At 40.8% G+C, this 20,191-nt stretch overlaps 2 protein-coding genes across 2 annotated transcripts in view; one reads left to right on the plus strand and one right to left on the minus strand.

Moving 5' to 3' along the window:
* Positions 1 to 20,191, plus strand: part of LOC134285574 (tachykinin-like peptides receptor 86C) — a 545,193-nt gene that overhangs the window by 160,817 nt on the left and 364,185 nt on the right. The window lies entirely within an intron of this gene.
* Positions 1 to 20,191, minus strand: part of LOC109622447 (phenoloxidase 2) — a 70,713-nt gene that overhangs the window by 30,706 nt on the left and 19,816 nt on the right. The window contains exon 2 of the mRNA XM_020076773.3: positions 20 to 996. Within this exon, the coding sequence (XP_019932332.1) occupies positions 20 to 996 (977 nt within the window). The remainder of the gene's footprint in view (positions 1 to 19; positions 997 to 20,191) is intronic.

The raw sequence follows: 20,191 nt of genomic DNA on the forward strand, positions 1-20,191 counted from the left end.
CACTCTCCAACCAACTCACCTGACTCTTGGTGTACGCCGGCAGTTTGATCTTGTGCTCCTGGAAGATGTCGTCGATGAACGAGTGCCAACGGTAGAACACCGGATCACGCATGGCCGTAGCCACGTCACCCATCACCCCAAAAGACTCCAGATGCCGGTGGTCCGGATCGTGCGTGTACGACAGGAACACGTGTCCAACGTTGTGCATGTCGCCGTACAGCTGGCGATTGGGTGACAAAATTGAAGACTCAATTATATTACCCAGAATGTCGATGCCTTTCTCTTCGTCCAGGAAGATGCGATTACCGGACTCGTCCACCACATAACCCTGGTGAACGGCTTCGTAGATACGATCGATCCAGCGTTCCAGATCCGAAACGTCCTGCTTGATCTGATCCAGCTCGCGGTTCAGGTCCTTGATTACGGCATTGTCAACCCGCCCGGGCCAAGTACGGGACGCCACCAGGGAGTCTAGCTTGGGGAAGTACCCCTCTGCGATCGGCTCCCGGAGGTTGTTCAAACGCTTGCAGCGTTGCAACCTGTTACAGAACCGTTCAAAGTTGTACCGCGCGATCAGCTGCGAGTGCATGTAGTAGAACAGTTCTCCGCGGCGATCCTTATCGACGATCGCACGATTGGACGCCTCGAAAGGATAAACCAGATGCCAGTGCCAGTGGTGCAGGTTGACGCCGATGTCCTCGCGGAAGTACCACAACCGGTGCTCTTCGTCCAGATCGGACGCGGTGAAGTCCTTCGGGATGACGATGGGCATACGCATACCCTCGGGCACTACGGTGGCTTCCTCGCGGATTTGCTCGAAGACACGCGAGTCGACGTATTTGTCCGGGAAGACTTCGACCACCGACGGGAGGTCAAGGTTTTTGGTGTCCCGACGATGCAGCAGGGCCACCGAGAGGGCATAGTTGAAGAGGTACGGGTTGATGCGATCGCGAGCGAACACGGCGCAGCTCTGCAGTTCCTCGATGTTGCGCATTCCTGAAGGTGAGGGAGAAGGGAGATGATGAATAAGTGGCAATGTTTTCAACTGACACCATCTTTAAATGAAGTAATGTAGATTTTGTGCTACATTCTGAGCAGCACATGCAAAACCGTTCAAAAAGCTGTTATCTTTGTTCTGGTTCAAATAGACTATGTAAGGCACATGTAACATTTATTATGTCAATAAAGTTGCATTCAAACTCCAAATCTGGTAGAGTTGCAGTGTTGCTCGTTAGTTCACAAAGCTGCAAAATAGTAAGACGAACCTGGAAGAATCGCCCAATAAAACTCTGATCCTCACAAGATTTCGAATAAAATTTATTTCATCCAGCAATTTCTTTTATCATTCCTCCAGGAGTCTAGAATTCCATCAGTAGTTTCTTCTGGGCTTCCTCCAGTTTTTTTTCTGTAATTTCTCTTGCAGTATCGTCTGGAATTCTTCCAGGAGTTCCTACTGGAACTCCTCTGATCATTTATTAAGGTATTTATATAATAGTTCTTTATGAGATGCTTCCAGGAGTGCATTCTTGGATTTCTTCAGGAGCTCCGTCAGTGTTCCTTCCAGAAGTTCTCCCAGAATACCTTCTGGAACACATCTGAGAATTGATTCTAAAATTGTCTCTAGGATTTCCCCGAGAATTTCTTATGATTCCCCATGAATACTTTCAGAAATATTTTGAGAATTTCTCCACAATTTTCACAGTAATTAATTCAGAAGCTTCCCGGAAAGTTCTTCTGGAGTTCTCCGATGATTACTCTAAGATTGCAGGCATTCCTCAAGATTCCCGAGCAAGGTTCCTGATTTCCACTTTTTATCTTCTTCCACATGCGAAGACAGTCAGCAGCGAACGGTTGTCGCTTTAGTTTGTGTGCTTGCTTGTCAGCGACGACAGCAAACTCCGGCGAACGGTGGGAAGCCACACTTTGAAAGTACTCATTCGTCCACATTCGCATCGCAAGCGATCGAGCGGTGATGCGATTCGTGAGTGATATTGTGCATACGAATTTTTGATGTTCCCAAAGAATGTTTATTATTTTCTTTGCTAATCTAGCATTTCAACAACAATACACTTAAAATGTATGCATTACATACAAAAATTCTCATCTAGTTATGATAATAGCCGCTTCGATCGCTCACCACCATTCTTCACCATTCGCCATTCATTCATTCATTCGCGTGCGATCCAAACTGCGACGAACGGCAACGAATATCCATGTCGAACAATTTGCCCATCGCTTCTCACTGGTGATGGGGTTGCATGTTTGATCATGACTATCCGTTTGCTGCATATTTCTCGATTCGCTTCAGCAAAGAGGAGTAAATATGAATGGAGTGAGGCGAATATACCGATCCTTGTTCCCGAGAATCTCTTCAGGAGGTTCCAGGCAATTTCTTCAGCAATCCCCGCGAATTTCTTTTGGAGTTCTCAGAGATTTTTTTCAGGATTTCCCTTGCAAATCTTTTATGAGTTCCACGGGAATATCTCCAGGAGTCCCCGAGAATTCCTCCAGAATTCCCATGACTACCATTTTCCCAGAATGACCACATAAATTATCCGAAAATTTCCTCCAGGATTTCCTCGATACGAGTTCAGGAGTTCACCAAGAAGTTCTCCAGCAACAATGCGTGATTCTCTCCAGATTGTTATTCGGAGTGTTCTTGAAATTCCCTAAATAAGTTCCTCGGATATGTTTCCACGAGAGTTCCACAAAAAAATTCCGGGATCTCTCCAGAACACACACGAGACGCGACATAAGACAAGACATAACACTTATCGTTCTTACAATCGATTGTAAGAACGACAAGTGTTATGGCCTGTGTCATGTCGCGTCTCGTGTGTGTCGTGAAGTTCTTACGTTAGCATAAACTGTAAAAGTTAATAGTGATCTCTCCAGAATAATGTCTTTTGAAGTTCCTCGAGAAATTCCTCCAGGAGATTCTCGGAAATTTCTGCAGGAGTTTCTCGTAAATTTGTCATAGAGATTCCTGAGAATTCATCCAGGAGCTTCCCGGGAATTCCTCTAGAAATTCCCCGGAAATCCTCAAATAGTTACACGGAAATTCCTCCAGAAGTTTATCGGTTTTTTTCCGGAGTTTCTCGAAAACTCCACCAGAAGCTCGTCCAGGTGTTTCTTAGGATTTTTGCGAACGATAATCTAGTCAAGGAGGAAACAAGATTTGATGTATTCAATAGCGAAAACCAAGCTTTGTGTTACTGAAGATAATAGCATGTCTGTTATATCTCCGTTGAATAATTCATCAAGCGCCTTTAGAGTGACTGACGCTGATTAGTAGTGTTTTGCATATCATTCATGTGACTGCACTTCAATCATACTGTCATGGTAAAATCAAAGCTGGTTACTCAAGGTTTCCAAATTTCAGCGCCCCTTATAGTAGAACTCCCTCGTGGGAATGACTTCACATTATTTTCGGCTTATGCACATTATTTGCAAGAATCCGAATTTGCACAATAATTTTATAGAAAGAAATAAAATTCCGCCCAATGAATGTATTTTCCTGAAATGCAACTTTTGTTGAAAGAGCGGGAAATCGGTCTTATTTTTTGTTATAAAGATACCGATCAATAAATGGTAGTGTACTTGAGAATCAAGACACATTTTCGAAAATGTGGACAGATCTACTGTACATGTATTTCTTTGTAAATTTTTGTAGGGATTTATTCAGCAGTTTCTCAAGAAATTTCTTAAAACTAGTCCACGAGTTTCTTCAGGAAGTATTCCTCCAATTTTCAATTCCTGCAAAGATTGTTTTATGATGGAATTCTTTCAGGGATTCTATTAACATTTCCTCCAGCAATTTAACATTAGAATTTCTCCAGAAATTCTTCTAGAAAGTTCTCGAGAAATGTTTGTTGGAATTCTTCTAGGGGTGTCCCAAGCAATTCCTCCAGGTGTTCTTCCAGGGATGCTCTAAAAATGTCATTCTGACACAATTTACTTTACAGTTTCTTGCAGAATTACATCTAGATTCTAGAAGTTCTTGTAGGAATTCCTTCAGAGATTTCTGCAGGAATTTCTTCGCAGATTCCTTCGGAGATTCTTTAAGAAATTTCCTTATGGATGCTTTGAGATTTTTTCCAGTTTTTTTTTCAAAAGTTTTTGCTGGAATTCACCTAGAGAATCACACCATCAAGAATTCCAGATATTTTCTCAGGAATTTTTTGTAAAACTTCTCCACGGCTTTTCCCAGGAATATTTTCTATATTTTTTTTCCGGAAACTTCTCAAGAGACACCTCTACAAATTCCTTCAGGATTTCTCCAAATACGGCTTCATGAATTCATTTGATGATTTATTCAGACCTTTCCTCAGGATTATTTTCATTTTACCGATGGACTTTTGTTGTTTGTATTTTTTGCAACATCTCAAAGATGTTTTCAAGAAGTATTTCGAAGCATATCTTAAGAGAGTTCTTCCAGGCATTTCCTGGAAGATTCCTTCAGAATTTTCCTCAGTGCTTCCTTGAAGAGTTCCTCCAGCACTTTAAAATAATTCAACAGCACAGCTTGATAAATTATACAAAAAAATCATTGAAGCATTTCTCCTGAGGTATCTCCTAGAGAGCTTTCAGAAACTTCTCAACGGTTTCCGTTAGAACTCTCTTCAGGGATTTTTCAGAAAACTTCTCCAAAACTTGTTTCAATATTTTTTTACAGAAATTTCTTTAGAAATTCCTCCAGGATTTTTGCCTAGGTATGATTTCCAGAATTTCTCTAGAAGTGTCTCATGAAATTCTTTTGAGAAATCCTTCGAAGATATCTCAGAGAATTCTTTCAGGTATTACCCCGATGATTGATCCAGCAAGTCCTCCAGAGGTTACTTCAGAAATTACTTTAAGGGTTTTAGGCTTCCAGAAAAATTTCAAGATTTTTTTCAAGGAATTTCCACAGCTGTCATCTGGAGTACTTTCAGGAATTCCTTAAAGGTTTCCTTAAGAATTTAAAAAATCGTCCAGTAATTTTTGTGGAACAAATTCTGAAAAAAAAATGTGGAGTATAAATTTTGGTTGAATCCCTGGAGATATTTGTGACGGATTCGCAGAAACAATTTTAAAGGAAGCTTCGAAGGATTTTTTGCAGAAATACCTGAAGAAAACAAAAAAAAACTTGTAGTTAGAAGGCACAAAATATCGCTTATTGACAAATTGAGAGATACATTTGTGAAAAACAAAATTGCGTTCTGGTGGGATTTGAACCCACGACTCCTTGAAGGAGTTTTCGCTCTTAGAGGAATTGTACAAAAAAAAATATCAATAGAAGATTTCTTTTTAAGAAATCTCTTGATGAAGTTCCTTAAAAAATCCTCAAAATACTGAAAGAGCCCCTGGTGATATTTCTGAAGAATTCTTGAAGAAATTTCTGGAGGAATCCATGCAGGAATTACTAAAAGAATCACTGAAGGTATTTTTTGAATAAAACCTAGGGAAATTTTTGAAGGAATCACGGGAGGAATTTTTGGAGAAATACCTGGAAGAATACCAGGAAAACCTCTTGGGAAGTATACTTGCCTGCTTGCTGGAACTTTAAGAGAATTTATTGGAAGTTTTCAGAAGATTACCTGAAGAAATCTATTAACAGAAAATGTGAATGATTTTCTTGAAAACAAAAAAAAAATCTTAGAGGAATCCCAAAAATCTCATGAATGTTGCTCTTGGAATCTTTTTAAATTTCCAATATAGTTACTGTAGAAAATTCAATGAATTTGCTTTACAAATTCCTTTGAAATATTTCTGGAGAAATTTCTGAGTGCGTGAAAAAATCCAAGAGGTGTTCTTGGAGGAAAAGCTTGAGGCATTTCTGAAGAAAATATACGGAGGAATAGTACTGGAATTACGATCACAAAAAGTAATAATGCAAGAATCTCTGGAGGAATTCCTAATGCATTTTCTGGTAATTCCTGGAGACATTCCTACGGATATTTAGTAATGAATTCCTAGAGAAATTCCCAAGAAAGTCTCTGGAATTGTGCGAAATGAAATACCTCAAATAATGGTTGAAAGAACTTTTGAAAGCGGAGGTGAACCTGCCTAGGGCCAGACGTAATTCTTTGAGGAAATTGGTTTATGATTTTAGCCGATGTATTTTACACTGAATACAGGTTTTGCGTCAGATTGATGAATTTCAAGATATTGGCGAGCTTTAGGGACGATCTCTTTAAATTTTAGCAAAATTCCCAAAATTTTTTGAAAAAATGTATTTGTTTCAATAAGAAAAAAAAAACAATTTAAAAATTCTTTCTCGACGTTTATTTGACACATCATATGTAGGCTAGTCACAGTAAAAATTTCAGCTCAATCAGAGCATTGATTACGGAGAATAAGATGTTTGAAGTGAGCGACTTTGCTTAAAAATAGAACAAAAATCGATTTCAAATCATCAACCTTGTATGGAAAGTCGAAAAAATTGCCACTTCACTGTATTTTTTTTCTTTCGCGTTATCGAACTCAGGGCATGATTCAACACCAAAAATGATCATCAGCTTACCGAGTTCATAAATGCTGTAAACTAGTGTTATCGGTGTTATTTAGCCCCAATTCTCATAATTCATTATATTCTCACATAATAATGAGTTTTTTCCAGACATATTCGATTCACTTCACATAATATGAAATGCTCATGAGACTGAATTGTTCTTATTGTGTATGTCCTTTATAAATAAATCATTTTGGGCTTTTTGGGTAGCATTGCATTGAGCATATGATTGATTTGGCCCCAATTCCTCTACATTTTTAATGAAATTTTAGTTAACTCATCGGAATTCAAACTTTTTTTGAATTGTTTGAGGTTTTCGTTATGACAAATTGTTTTGAGAGCATACATGAATAGATCTTAAATAGCAGCATAGTGTACCAAAACTTAACCTAAGTAACTGATTCAGCCCCAATTCCCTTATATCAATAGAGTAAAGTGGGGCAAAAGTTCGAGTGGGGCAAGAGTTTCTTTTGAAGTTTTTGAGCTCAATTCAAATTATTTCTTTCGGGTGTCAAGGTTATTCGAACCCTTTTTGAAAAAGAGTCTTTCACTCCAAAAATTATGAAAATTGATCAATATTTCGAAAAGTTATGACAAAATGTTGGTTTTTGATCAAAAAATTGTAACATGCGATGGTTCTTCCAACGCATGTAATGGAATTGTAATGAAATCGAATTTGATGTTTTATTTTGGGGCGTAACTAGGTATATTTTGAAGATGCTTTAGCATGTATAACATGTTACGAAAAAGATTTGGAAATCATATTTTACACATAGTGGGGCAAAAGTTCGAATTGTGGGGCAAAAGTTCGAGTCATGTGGCAACTTTAGCTATAAACCTAAAAATCTGCAAAATGTACATATTATTACTAAGAATGAGGGAATTAGTGAAAACATTCGATTGAAGTTGAAAAAAATGTTGTTTTATCTGAATTTGGCGGAAAATTACTAATTTTTGGTGTAGTAAATTTAACCCCGATTTGGGTAAAATCCAGATCTAATTTTAAAGTGTATTCCAGTTCTAACATCAAATATTAAGTGGTTTCAGGTATTCCTATTACCAAAGTGTCAAAATAGTGTGCTACGGTTAGCGAAATTCCACAAACACTAGATTCGAACTTTTGCCCCAGTGGTGGGGCAAGAGTTCGAATAAAACACACACATACAAAAAGTGTTGTAACTCAAAATTGGAAAGACATTTGGTGTAACTTTGTTCAGCAAAATTTTAGCTCATGGATGGTAGAATCACCACACGGTATTTATTTATTTTTATCTGCTTCGAATTTTTAAAAAAGGTTGAATTTTCAACTAGGGTCGAACTTTTGCCCCACCTTACTCTATAATAATAGCAGTTTATTGATAATTTGCATAGTTTCTTAATATAAAATGAAGTAATTTTTATTGAAAAATGTTTTAATATAGAATTAACAGCGAAATGAGTTACCTTGGGCAACATGCTGTCAGAAATTCTATCAAGACGCTCTCCAGATGTTTCTACAGCGATTCTTAAAGCAGTTCCTTGTAAGATTTCTCAAGAAATACCTCCTGGTATTTTCCCTGAAGACACTTCTATTATTTTTCAGGAATTTCTGCTAAGATCCTTCCTGAAATTTCTTTTTTAATTTAAAAAAATGTCAGGGATTACTTAATGATGTTTTCTGACATTTCTCTTGGATTTTCTTTAGGTTTTCTTGCAGTTTATTCGTGAATTTTTTTCAGGAATTCTCCAGATATTTTTGCGAGATTTTTCTATAAGTTCCTTTTCAGTTTCCTCAAGCAGTTTCTTCTGGGGACAAAGAGTTTCATCTGCGACTTTTCAAAGAATTCATCTTGGGATTTCTCCTGGAAATGTTTGTGTTTTTTAAGGAATTTCTTATGCGGTTCTTATAATAATTTTCTTTGGGATTCTACGAGAAGATCCTTCAGGGATTCCTCAAGGATTTACTTCTGTAATTTTTACTGGAGTTCTTTTTTTGTCTTTTCTTCAAGAATACCTTTTGTAATTCCTCAAAATATTACATACTTGTGGGACTCTCTGAAAATTCCTCTGAATTTTTTTCTGGTTTGGAGATCTTTTTCGTAGTTTTTGATGTTTTCTGATTTTGTTTTATGGGATTCGGCCAGAAATTCTTCCTGGGGCCTGTCCAAAAACTACGTAGACTCTTAGGGGGGGACGGGGGATCTGGCAAAAGTCTACGCTCCATACAAATTTCGAAAAGGTGGGATGGGGTGGGGGCTGAGATGGACGTAGTTTATGAACAGCGCCCTGAGATTCGTCAAGGAGTTCCTTCTGAGATTTCTTATTTTTTTCAGATATCTATGCTAGAGTTCCTTCTGAGGTTTTATGGGTTCTTCAAGATATTTTCTCTGAGATTCCTCTCAAGATCAGTTCGAGATTCCTCAACAAGTTTTTTTGTAAGATTTATTGTGAACTATCTTCTGAAATTCCCCAGAAATTCAATATTTTTCCACATAAGTATTTCTTCTGGGATTCCTTAAATAGATTCATCTGAGGCTCCACATTTTTTTTATGGGATTTCTCCTAGAACACATGGATACTCTTTAGGGGTCGTCTAGAAGTTCCTTCTGATATTCAAAAAAAAAAAAAAAAAACTCCAAGTGAAATACCAAAAGAAAATCCGGAGTAATCCCAGATAAAACTTCTCCAGGGATTCCAGAAGGAACTCAAATGTAGAAAGTAAGGTCGTGAAATCTGCCTAGAAAATTCCAGAAGTATTTCCTTAAAAAAGTCTTGAAAGATTCCAGAAGAAACTTCTTGAAGATAATGAAAAGAAACTTTGGTTTTATGCGAAACTAACTGTCCCGGCAAACGTCGTACTGCCTGCCTGCTGTGTTTTTTGACATGCAGTTCCGTAGAAAAGTGCCGCTCAAAACGGAGTTTCAGATTTTCCCTTTTTTCCTTCCCTCCCGGACACTTTTCTCAATTATTTCTTCGCACGAACACGTCGGAGCTCTGCACTAATGCAACAGTGAATCCGATGACTCGTTCCCGAGCCTATTCGTGACATACAAACACCATTCCATTTTTATTTATGTATATAGAAGATAGATAAATGAATAGAGGTCACATGAGTTAAATGAGCATATATAAGGGTACTCAGAACGACAGTTATCACCTCGCGTCGAAGTCGAACGCCGCGGCTCAACATCGAGCAGCTGCGTAACGTAGAAGTGGCTCAAGACTACGCGCAGCAGCTAGCAGTGGCCCTACCAACGGAAGAGCAGCTTGGCGCAGCTACACTTGAAGATGGCTGGAGGGACATCCGATCCGCCATAGGTAGTACCTCGGCTACAGCACTAGGCTTCGCGACTCCGAATCACAGAAACGACTGGTACGACGGCGAATGTGAACAGTTGAAAAACGAGAAGAATGCAGCATGGGCGAGAATGCTGCAACACCGTACGAGAGCGAATGAGGCACGTTACAGACAGGCGCGGAACAGGCAGAACTCAGTCTTCCGGATGAAGAAGTGCCAGCAGTAGGAACGAGATCGCGAAGCGATGGAAGAGCTATACCGCGCTAAGGACACACGAAAGTTCTACGAGAAGCTGAACCGCTCGCGCAGAGGCTTCGTGCCACAAGCCGACATGTGCCGAGATGATGACGGGAATATTCTCACGAGCGAGGGTGAGGTGGCAGCAGCATTACGATGAGCACCTCAATGGCGACGTTGCAAGTACCGCAGGTGGCGTGGTAACAGATCTAGGAGTATGTGCTGTGCACAGGACGAAAGACTTCCGGCCCCTGACCTTCAAGAGATTGAGGAGGAGATTGGCCGGTTGAAAAACAACAAAGCCGCTGGAGCAGATCAACTACCAAGCGAGCTTCTAAAATACGGTGGAGAAGCACTGGTGAGAGCACTACACTGGGTCATTACCAAGATTTGGGAGAAGGAAGTATTACCGGAGGAATGGATGGAAGGTATCGTGTGTCCCATCTACAAAAAGGGCGACAAGTTGGATTGCGGGAACTACCGCGCGATCACACTACTGAGCGCTTCCTACAAGATACTATCTCAAATTTTATGCCGCCGTCTATCACCGATTGCAAGAGAGTTCGTGGGGCAATATCAGGCTGGATTTATGGGTGAACGCGCTACAACGGACCAGATGTCCGCCATCCGCCAGGTGTTGCAGAAATGCCGTGAATACAACGTGCCCACACATCACTTGTTCATCGATTTCAAATCGGCGTATGATACAATCGATCGAGAACAGCTATGGCAGATTATGCACGAATACGGATTCCTGGATAAACTGATACGGTTGATCAAGGCGACGATGGATCGAGTGATGTGCGTAGTTCGAGTATCAGGGACACTCTCGAGTCCCTTCGAATCTCGCAGAGGGTTACGGCAAGGTGATGGTCTTTCGTGCTTGCTGTTCAACATTGCTCTGGAGGGTGTAATAAGAAGAGCGGGGATAAACACGAGTGAGACGATTTTCACGAAGTCCGTTCAGCTGCTTGGCTTCGCCGATGATATTGATATTATTGCTCGTAAATTTGAGACGATGGCGGAAACGTACATCCGACTAAAGAGTGAAGCCAGGCGAATCGGATTAGTCATTAATGTGTCGAAGACAAAGTACATGATGGCAAAGGGCTCCAGGGAGGAATCACCGCGCCCGCCACCCCGAATTCATATCGACGGTGATGAAATCGAGGCGGTTGAAGAATTCGTGTACTTGGGCTCGCTGGTGACCGACGACAACGACACCAGCAGAGAAATTCAGAGGCGCATTGTGGCAGGAAATCGTGCCTACTTTGGACTCCGCAGAACTCTACGATCGAATAAAGTTCGCCGTAACACGAAGTTAACCATCTACAAAACGCTGATTAGACCGGTCGTCCTCTATGGGCACGAAACATGGACCCTACGTGCAGAGGACCTACGCGCCCTTGGAGTTTTCGAACGGAAGGTGTTGCGTACCATCTACGGCGGAGTGCAGATGGAAGACGGGACTTGGAGAAGACGAATGAACCACGAGCTGCATCAGCTGCTGGGAGAACGAACCATCGTCCATACCGCGAAAATCGGGAGGCTACGGTGGGCGGGTCACGTCATCAGGATGTCGGATAGCAATCCGACTAAAATGGTTCTCGAGAGTCATCCGACCGGTACAAGACGACGTGGAGCGCAGCGAGCTAGGTGGGTCGACCAAGTGGAGGACGATCTGCGGACCCTACGCAGAGCGCGGAACTGGAGACACACAGCCATGGACCGAGTGGAATGGAAGCGGCTACTATGTACAGGCCACCCCGGCCTTAGCCTGACCGGTAAGGTAGGTATGTGCACTCGATTAGGGGCTGTCCATAAACCACGTGGTCATGAGGGGGAGGGGGGGGGGTTTGGCCAATGAGCATTTTGTATGGACGTATAAAAAATTTTGTATGGACTAATGACCACGCGGGGGGGGGGGGGGGGGGGGGGGTTGAGAAGTCCCAAAAAAATGACCACGTGGTTTATGGACAGCCCCTTACTTGCTTGGCCCAATCTCCCCCCCATTTTTAATATTTATACATAGGGTCGAAAATATTCAGTTTTTAAATAAAAAGAGCAATGACAGCCCGCTTTTTTCATTACATCAACCAGGTAATACCTACAGCTATCCACTTATAAGAAAATTTATGGTTGGGTACTTGTGTTAAACATAACGAAGGAGAAATTTTTCCAGGGTGATTTACAAGTAGATTCGTCATACAAGTTTAGCCACAAATTTAACAAAAAACGATTATTGCAAAACATCTTATACTGCATCATGACGTGTAAAAACATCTCCTCTTTGAAATAATATAAAGTTTTAAATATAAATTAACGATAATTGATGAGCTATTTCAAATTTTATTTTTCTTTGTTTTGACCCAATCTCACCCCCCAGACCCATTGTCACCCCAATCGACGGTACCGTACAAGTTATACAGATTACTTACACGAAACAGTCCTGTCAAGTGGTTTTGAAACATGGATTTGAGAAGTGTTTGTAATTCCATAACAAGGAAACTTCCTTGAGTATTTTTAGTTATTTGAATTGAATAAAATTCATCTACGCTTTAACGACGGGCTTGGTGGTCTAGTTGCTATCGCTTCTGGTTCGTATGCAGAAGGTCTTGGGTTCAATCCCTGGCCCGTCCTTTTCCTCCTACTTTGTATCTTTCTTTACACTTCCTCCCTCCACTCTACAAATATAACTTACATTCACATGTTCATAGCTATCGCTAGAACAGAAACGGGTTGAAAAAGCCGTTTCCCTTCCTTCCAAACTTTCACAGCACAGTGATAATCTATCATAAAAAAATCACCTTACGCCTGGTATCCACGCACCAATGTATGAACCGTCTACCAACCATATCCCACCAACACTCCGACATCTGCATAAATTTGTGCAGACGCAGAGGTATATTCGGTCTGATGTGGATACAAATGATTGCAATCATCACTTCCTTCCCCTCCTCACATTAACCTGCAACCTGACGTGGCAGGCACCATTGTCGTCTAAAAATAGAAGATCACCAACGCCCAATCAAGCTCATGCTCAAGTTTGAATAAAATTCATCTACGCTTTAGTATATTTTCGAAAAACTTGTACGGTTATTCTAAAATACTTATCTGATGCTTCCTTAACATTTTAAATATTCCTCCAAGAAGTAGCGTGAGACAACGGTTTCATGGTTAAGGATAGACTAATTCCACTATTTTTGGGTGACACTCTAGCGATATCGTTACAAATACAACAAGTTACATTCTGACGTTGTTCTTTCACCAGGCCTTTCTCAAGTGATGCACACTTGAAGTGGCCCCGTATTATTCAACGTACTGCCAATGTGTATTGCTAAGTTGAGCGTGTGCATAGTTTTGTCTATACAGGATGAATGACCAGTAAAATCCCCGTAAATAAACAACAAAAAAACTTTTGTCTACTGAGAAGCCGAAAGTTTCATTCGGGAATCCATCTGAACTTGAAAGTGTATTTGGCCAGCGGAATTTTTGGTTAGTTGAGAAGATTGTGTGTACGTACACATAGTGCCCTGATTTGTACTGCAAGGACTCACATGTCGGCAAACTGTTTACAAAGTTTCTTACAATATTGAGAAAAAAAAAACTAGATCCCACATAAACGTGAAACATGACACATTGATTAGATTATCATCACAGAGAACAGACATCCAAGCCCAGTTCCGAAACTGTGTAAGGAATTTAACGGCCATTTGAAATCGGCAACACATGTGTCAATAGCGTGGCGCTGCAATCGCTTAATTTCCCATACTAATTTAATTCACCACTTGAAATGTTTCAATTCACCACTGACTGTGGCAATATGGTGTTTGGTGGCGTTAGTGGTGTCATCATGTATTGATTTGCAACCTTACTAAAGTAAAGATTCAAATCCTTACACAACTTTCCGAATGAAATTTGTTCTAGTATGTCTGTTCTCTGTGTTATCATGCAACACAGTACTGTACCCCTTTTGATTGTCATATCTTTTTATAAGCTTGAGCAATTCAGTTCTGACAAGCAATGACAGCTTTTTGGTAGCAATAAAATACCCTACAATAGCAAAAAGCACAAAAAAAAAACGTTGTAAAATGCAACTTTGATGATTCTCGTCTTTGCACAATGTCCTCCTTCCCCTGGGGAAGGGTTTCGGAATTTATAGGTACGTGCTGCGATGAAATATCCAACAAACGCAGTAAATCCGTTGGTACGTGAAAGCTAGCACGTGACCCAACAATGCAGCAAGGAAGGCCGCTCGAATGATCTCTTTCTATCCAAACTCTTGGAACGGAATCTTGGCAGGCGGCACTAGGGGCAGGCAACGGAGGATGGCAGCGGCCACCATCATGATGACGCACAAAAGGCCAGCAACAATAACGGTTTGCACTCTTGTATGTCCTCTTCTGCTGGCAGAAGCGATTCCGTTTGAGGCGCTGCCCGATTGGGAATTGATGTCAACACAATTGCTTATTATTTACAGTGTTGATATTTGAACCTAATTGAAGTTACTGTCTAACCCTGCTCATTTGACATTTGTCGAATGAAAAATGTTCAAACGTAACTGCGATGTACAACACATTGAATGCAAAATCATCGAATTGTTCGTATTAATTCGCACTTTTCGATCAAGACCTCAGCTTCTGCTCGGGTTGTGAAAAAACTCAAAAAAAAAAGCGGTCTTCAGATTCAAACGGAATAAAAAGTCCAGCATCAGTCAGTAGTTTGAGCACACAGAAAACATGGCAAATTAAATGCGAACAAATAGCAACCAGACTCGTAGATCCAAAACTGCTCCTTGGATCTTTCTGTGGATCTCCTTCATCGTGGAAGGAACTGGAGTAAAGGCGGAAGCATCCCCCCCCCCCAAGAGGCGGTGGCAATGCACGATGTCAGTAGCATCTAGACTCTAGAGGAAGCTTTTCAAGCGCGGCAAACGTTCAACACCGTTGTCTGCTGCTGTCTGTTTCCGCAAGTCCTCCATCATGCGTCGTCGTCGTGTGCCCGGTGGAAATGGTTTCATATTGCGCTTGGTCTTTGATGATATCTGGGGAGAGACCCCACGATGCTTGACGTGGTCAATGTTGGCTCAACAAACAGGATCCAAGCGCGCGAACGAGGGTTGCAATTTCAGTCGACTTGGAACAGTACTTCTCGTGGATGAATGCAGTCTGGCTGTGGCCAGACAATAGTTTTTCTGACGAGATGCGGCAAGGAGCTTTTGAAAGCTAAATCACCGAGCTCACTCGGGTAGAGTTTGATTGTAGTTTTAGACGAAGATACCTGGCAACACTGTATCGAATAATGCTCAAAATTTCCAACCATATGTAATCAAGCAAATTTTAATGTATAAATCTCCTACATTCCTTTTTAATGCATCTGTTATACTCTATCGGTAGATGGCAACACTAATCGATGGAAAGCTAATTATGCGATTTGTTGATTTTCGTGCCTGGCAGATGAAAGGCACGGTCAATCGTACCCATAAGCTCTCTAGGTATGATTCCGTACAAACATGGACGTAGCTTGAAGGGGGTAGGGGGGGGGCGTGCCCCCCCTGGCCTCCAGATTTTTTTTTAATTTGAACCAACTCAAAGGTTTTCAACAATTCAGAGTTCCAGAAAAAATATCTCAGGAAATAAACTATTCTAATAATTAATGTTTTTATCCATAATTATCCAACCTTTTTTACTCGAAAACCAAAAGAAATTTTGCTAAGTATTTCTCCAAGAGAACCATTTTAATCTTATCATAGAATTTTACCAAATAACAAGCTTGGTTAAATGTCTAAATTTTGTGAGTCCATCTAAAGATTTCAACAACAATTCATCTTCATTTGTTTAGAAAGCTTTCTTAGGATTTTCTAAGGAATTCATCATGTGATGGCTTCCGGGATTTCTTATGGGATTTCTTCAGGTATTCCTCCAGGTTTCCCTCGAAAAATTCCTCCTGGGATTTACCCGTGAATTTCTTTTGAATTCTTTTCAGGGACAATTCCAGGGATTATTTTAAAAATTTCTCCAACATTTTTTAGAATTCCTTGAGGAGTTCCTCTTGGAATTCTTTCAGGAACTCCTCCAGGAATTAATGCAGTACTTCCTCCAGCAATTCCTTCAGGACTCATTCAGGAATTCCCAGGGATTCCCTTAGCAATTCCCCTTGGTATTGCGTCCGGGATTCCTTTTGGGGTTTCTGCAGGAATTCCTCCAGAAACTGTTACAGGGATTCCTCAAAGAGTTCCTTCACGAACTTCTCTTAGGATTCCTTGAGGATTTCTCCAAGAATTGATCTATGATTTCTTCAGGAATTCTTTCTGGGATTCTTCCAGTGATTCGCCCGAAAATTTCTTCTGTGATTCTTTCGGGAACAACTCCATGGAAATTCCTCCGAGGATTCCCTCAGGAACTCTTTTTAGCATTCAGCATTCAGGAAATTAACAGAAATTCCGCAAGGAGTTCCTCCACGAAGTCTTCTTAGGATTCCTTCAGGATTAGTCCAAGAATTCCATGCGCGATATCTTCTGGAATTTTTCTTGGGATTCCTCCCGGAATTCCTTAAGGGATTCCTCCGCGAATTATTCCAGGGATTCCTCTAAAAATTCCTCCAGCGATTACTACAGAAATGCCTCTAGAGATTCCTCTAGGAATTCCTCCAGAAATTCCTCCAGGAATTCTTCTATAGATTTCTTCAAGAGTTTCTCCAGAGGCTCCTCCGGGAATCCCTGCAGGCATTCCTCTAGTATACCACCAGAGATTTCTCCAAGAATTTCGCCAGGACTTTACCCGGGAATTCCTTCTGTGATTCTTTCTGAAACAACTTATTTTAAAAATTCCTCCAAAGATTCCCCCTGAAACTCTTCTTAGGATTCCTTCAGAAATTCCACCTTGTATTCTCTAAGAAACTCCTTCATGAATTTAATTAGTATTTCCTCCACGAACTATTAAGATATTCCCTTTTTCTTTTTTTTCCTCCCCTGTTGGGGAAATTAAGCCACTGCGTCCAATAGGCTGAACTTTTGTGGCATAAGAACAGGAATTCCTCTCGAAATTGCTTCCGAGATTCCTTTTGGAGTTTCTTTAGGAATTCCTATAGACATTTCTTCAGGAACTGGAGGAATTCCTCCACGAAATCTTCCCGGAATTCCTCTGGGAACTCCTGCAGATATTCTACCAGATATTCCTCAGGAATTCCAACAGGCATTCCTCTAGGGTATCCTCTAGGCATCCTTCCGAGATTTCCTACAGAAATTCTTTCAGGCATCCCTCCAAAAATTTCTTCAGAGATTCTTCTTTCGATTCTTGCAGAGATTTCTCCATGAATTCTTTCAGTGGTTCCTGGAGGTGTTTCTCCAGATATTCCTCCAGGAATTGCTTCAGGGACTCCTCCAGGAGTTGCACCAGAAATTCCCCAGGAACTCATTTAGAAAGTCTTCAAGGGATTCCATCAAGGATTTTTCCAGGGACTCCTACAGGAATTCCTCCAAAGATTTCTCAAGGAATTACTTCAGAGATTCCTCCAAGAATTCCACCAGGCATTCCTAGGCATTCTTCCAGGAAATAATCCAGCAATTCTTGCAGAGATTTCTCCTGGAATTCATTCAGAGATTCCTCCTGCTATTCCTTCATATATTGCTTCGGGGACACCTCCAGGATTTCATTCAGGATTTTCTCCAGGGTCTCATCGAAGGATTCCTCCAGAAATAAACCCAGGAATTTCTTCAGGAATATCTCAAAGAATGTCACCAGGAATTAATCTGCGAATTCCTTATTAAATTTAGTCAGCAATTCATGCTTCAGAAATTCGTTCAGGATTTTCTCAAGGAATACCTTCTGAAATTTTTTCAGTGATTCCTCCGGGAATTCCACCAGAACTTTCTCCAGGAATTGCTGCAGGGATTCATCTAGGAATTTCACCAGGAATTTAGCTAAGAATTCCTTTAGGAACCTCTTCAGGAATTTTGTCCTGGGATTCCTCTACGAACTTTTTCAGGGATTTTTTCAGTAATTCCTTCGAGGATTTTTCCTGGAATTTCTCCAGAAATTCCTCTAGAAATTCCTTCAGGAATTCTCAAGGTATTGAAATTTCTCTCAGAGGTACTCTAGAAAATCCTGCAGAAATTTATCCAGTTATTGTTTCAAGAGTTCCTCTAGAGATTCCTCCAGGAGTTCTTTCAGGGATTCTTCCAGCAATTCCCACAGGGATACCTTCACGCATTCCTCCAGGATTTTCCCTGTGAATTGATCCAGAAATTGCTCCTGGACAACCCTCAGAAATTTTATCATTCATTTCTCCAGAAATTTCTCTAGGAAATCCTCTTGAAATTTCTTCAGAAATTTTCCCAGGAAATTTATTTGGGTATATCTTCAGGATTTTTTCAGGAATTTCTCCAGGAATGTTACCAAAGTTTCCTTCAGGAATTGCTTCAGGGAATCCTCCAAGGATTTCTCCACAATTTCTTTTCAGGAATTTTCCAAGGGATTCCTCTAGGAAATCCTTCGAAGATTCCTTCTGGAAATCCTCCAGAAATTTGTCCAGGAAATCCTCCAGAAAATCTTCCAAGGATTCTGCGAAATCCTCTAGGGCTTTCAACAGAAACTGTTCCAGGAAACTCTCTAGGAATATCATCAGGATTTTTTAGGGGATTCCTCCAGGCATTCCTCCTGGAATTCTTCCAAAGATTCCTCCAGGAATTGCTTCACAGATTTGTTTACATTTTTTTATACGGATTCCCCCAAGGATTCTTTCCTTCTATCAGGGATTTCTTCGAGGTTTCTGCAGAAATATAGAATAGAAATCTTCCAGATTTCTACAGATTCCTCCAGACAGTCATCCAGTAATTCTTTTCACAATTTCCCTAGAGATTCATCCAGGAATGCCTCCAGCAATTCTCTAATCTAATCTAATCTAACACATACGCAGCCAGTACAAGAAAGCATCCTGGAAAATAATCGGGTTAGATTACACCCGATCATTTTTCTTGTCAGTATTGATGCTTGCAGCATATCGATGATACAAGCGTCAAAGCGGCCAGGCCTACTGCGTAGCGTTTACCGCAAAGATGATTCTTTGAAATGATTCGATTTACATGAGTTCTTAAATGTTTCAAATCGGATCACTTCTCGAATCTACAGGGGAGGAAGGATGCGTGGACATACCGTACCAAACGCTCCGAGATTTGATAAGTTATTTAGTTGTATAAATGAATGTAATAATGGCACATTAAAAAGAAGTATGATACGTTCTCACCAAGTTTAGATCGTCCGTGAGCCCTTTCATTGAGAAATGATATTTCTGACGTCCGTCCGGTGGCTTGATGTTGGCTACAGGATTCCTTTCGAAGGCGACGTTTGGGTGACGTAGTGCCAAACGGCTTATCCAAGCCGAGCGATGAAAACACTTTTTTTCTTCCACTGATAGCTTTTCAACACGAAAATAAAACCAAAACTAACAAAATTGAGCCCGGCACCAGAAGCAATTATTATTATAAATAGCGCAGCATTTATTTCAATGTAATACATTGATATGGGAATATTTCACATAACCCAACTTCTCTTAACCGAGTGCGGCGGGCGGAACACCAACCCAACCATCGACGTCAAAAGAGTTCGCATCGTTAGGAAAATGTGGCACGGGACTTAACAGGGATCTACTTTTCACTCGCGGAATAACTGCCCGGGTGGCGTAGTGCCGCACAGATCGCTAAAAGAATCGCGGAAAAACTTTTCACGAACACACAAAAAATGCTTGACAAGCAAACGAAAACACAACCGTTCGCGGCAACGCCTACTACCAACTCCCCCAGGAATGCCTCCAGCAATTCTCACAGAAATACCTCTAGCTATTCCTACAGACATTTTACCAGGATTTTTTTCAATACCTTATCTAGAAACTCCTCCAGGAATTACTTAAGGCATTTCTACAAGAATTCCACCAAGAATTTTCCTGGAATTGCTCTTGGACATCTTTCAGAAATTATGCCAGCAATTTCTCCAAAAATTTCTCCAGGAAATCCTCTTGATATTTCTCCAGCAAGTGCTTCAGGGATTCTTCCAGAGATTTCTCCACGAATTTCTCCAGTGATTTTACCAGAGATTTTTCCAGGAAATCCTTCGAAGATTCCTCGAGGAAATCTACCAGAAATCCCTCCAAATATTTTTCCAGGAAATCTTCCTGGTACTACCCAAGGTATT

This window comes from Aedes albopictus, chromosome 1, assembly GCF_035046485.1.
Source record: "Aedes albopictus strain Foshan chromosome 1, AalbF5, whole genome shotgun sequence".
NCBI lineage: Eukaryota > Metazoa > Arthropoda > Insecta > Diptera > Culicidae > Aedes > Aedes albopictus.